Raw genomic sequence first — 1,564 nt, forward strand, 5'->3', positions numbered from 1 at the left:
CTCTCTCCTGTAATGTCTCCTTTGAATCTATTGATCAGTGTCCTCTCCATTTACTGCTTCACTGGTAAGTATGTGTACATGATAATTGTGATTGTTATTGTATTAGTATAAATTACTGTATGTTGAAGTTATTTTTTTAGTTATTATATTAATATTAATTTTCCTTTTTTATTTTTAGTTTCTTGCTGTGCTTCAGATGGTGCTAATGTTACCATAGTGACAGATCCTCCTGGTCCAGCCTATCCAGCTGGTACTTGGATCAGATTCAAATGTATACTTAATGAAATTCATCAAGAACCATTACTCCATGAATGGTAAATAATAACAATGATAATGAATACTGAATATACCAAATTATTATTATTATTATTATTATTATTATTATTATTATTATTATTATTATTATCATCATTATTATTATTATTATTATTATTATTATTATTATTATTATTATTATTATTTTAGGTACAGAGGCTGTTCTGGTACCAGTAATGAAAGTATGGGAATGGATCAGTTAATATCCAGTGGTCTATTATCAGCCCTTGATGTACCAGTTCTATCAACCCCTTCATTCTGTTGGGACACTGTCCACTGTAGAATAGTATCTAATAATAATAATAATAATAGTAATGTAACCATTGGGACCGGAACCAAGTACTTTGGGAATATTACTGGTGAGGAGGAGAGGGAGGGAGGGAGGGAGGAAGAGGGGAGGGAGGGAGAGAGGGAGAGGCAGAGGAAATTAAGCAGTGAAATTGAGGAATTATAAGTTTAATGTACACAAGTACATGTACATTAGTGAAATTCTATTATTGTGTATATACTGATATTTCACTGAATGCTACTGCAGTATATACACTGTACACGTATCATATTTAACAGGTTATGGATTGACGTATAATCTCCGCCCATTAATTAACAACAGTATAATTGAAATCAATGACTCAACTGGTGAAATTGGGACTCTTGCATGTCACGGGAATATCCTGAAATATCCTAACTCTTCGTCTTGGATACTACATGACGAAACGCAGCTATCAGAATCCACTGATGAGATTACTATTACCAAAAGAGGCAGTTCATCCATTTTCTCTTACATATCATTGTTCATAAACCTCACTGGTGATGAACTGAGTAGATTCACTGGACGATATTCTTGTGTAATGGAGGCTGATGGAGGAAACAGTGCAATATTGAGTGTATGGATATTAAGACAAGGAACAACTGGTAGGACATACATGCATGTACGTACTATATAAACCATGGTTTCGAGGTGTGTATCAGTAATGTAAGACCTGAGCCCCGAGATGTCTGCCCGAGGCGAAGCCGAGGGCAGACATCGAGGGGCGAAGGTCTTACATTACTGATACTCACCGAGAAACCATGGTTCATATAATATGTGCTATATTTACTGTAAGATCTATGGGATCTACCAGGGACGGATGCGCGTTTTGCTCGTTTGCTGGGAGATCAAACTCTATCCCTCTCTTTTACTTCTTGACAGAACAATAAAGGCCTTCTTGGAACTTCTCTGTAGCATTTATCTCTGCACGAGCTTTATTTT

The 1,564-nt window shown here is 35.7% G+C and overlaps 1 protein-coding gene across 1 annotated transcript; it reads left to right on the forward strand.

The window, feature by feature from the left end:
* Positions 1-6: 6 nt before the first annotated feature.
* On the forward strand, positions 7-1,558 carry LOC109590041 (uncharacterized). The gene is made up of 4 exons (XM_020006003.1): positions 7-64; positions 179-314; positions 466-674; positions 883-1,558. The coding sequence occupies exons 1-4, from the start codon at positions 13-15 to the stop codon at positions 1,257-1,259; spliced, it is 774 nt and encodes a 257-aa protein (XP_019861562.1). The 5' UTR covers positions 7-12; the 3' UTR covers positions 1,260-1,558.
* Positions 1,559-1,564: the final 6 nt, after the last annotated feature.

Source organism: Amphimedon queenslandica, unplaced genomic scaffold, assembly GCF_000090795.2.
Source record: "Amphimedon queenslandica unplaced genomic scaffold, v1.1 AMPQUscaffold_10572, whole genome shotgun sequence".
NCBI lineage: Eukaryota > Metazoa > Porifera > Demospongiae > Haplosclerida > Niphatidae > Amphimedon > Amphimedon queenslandica.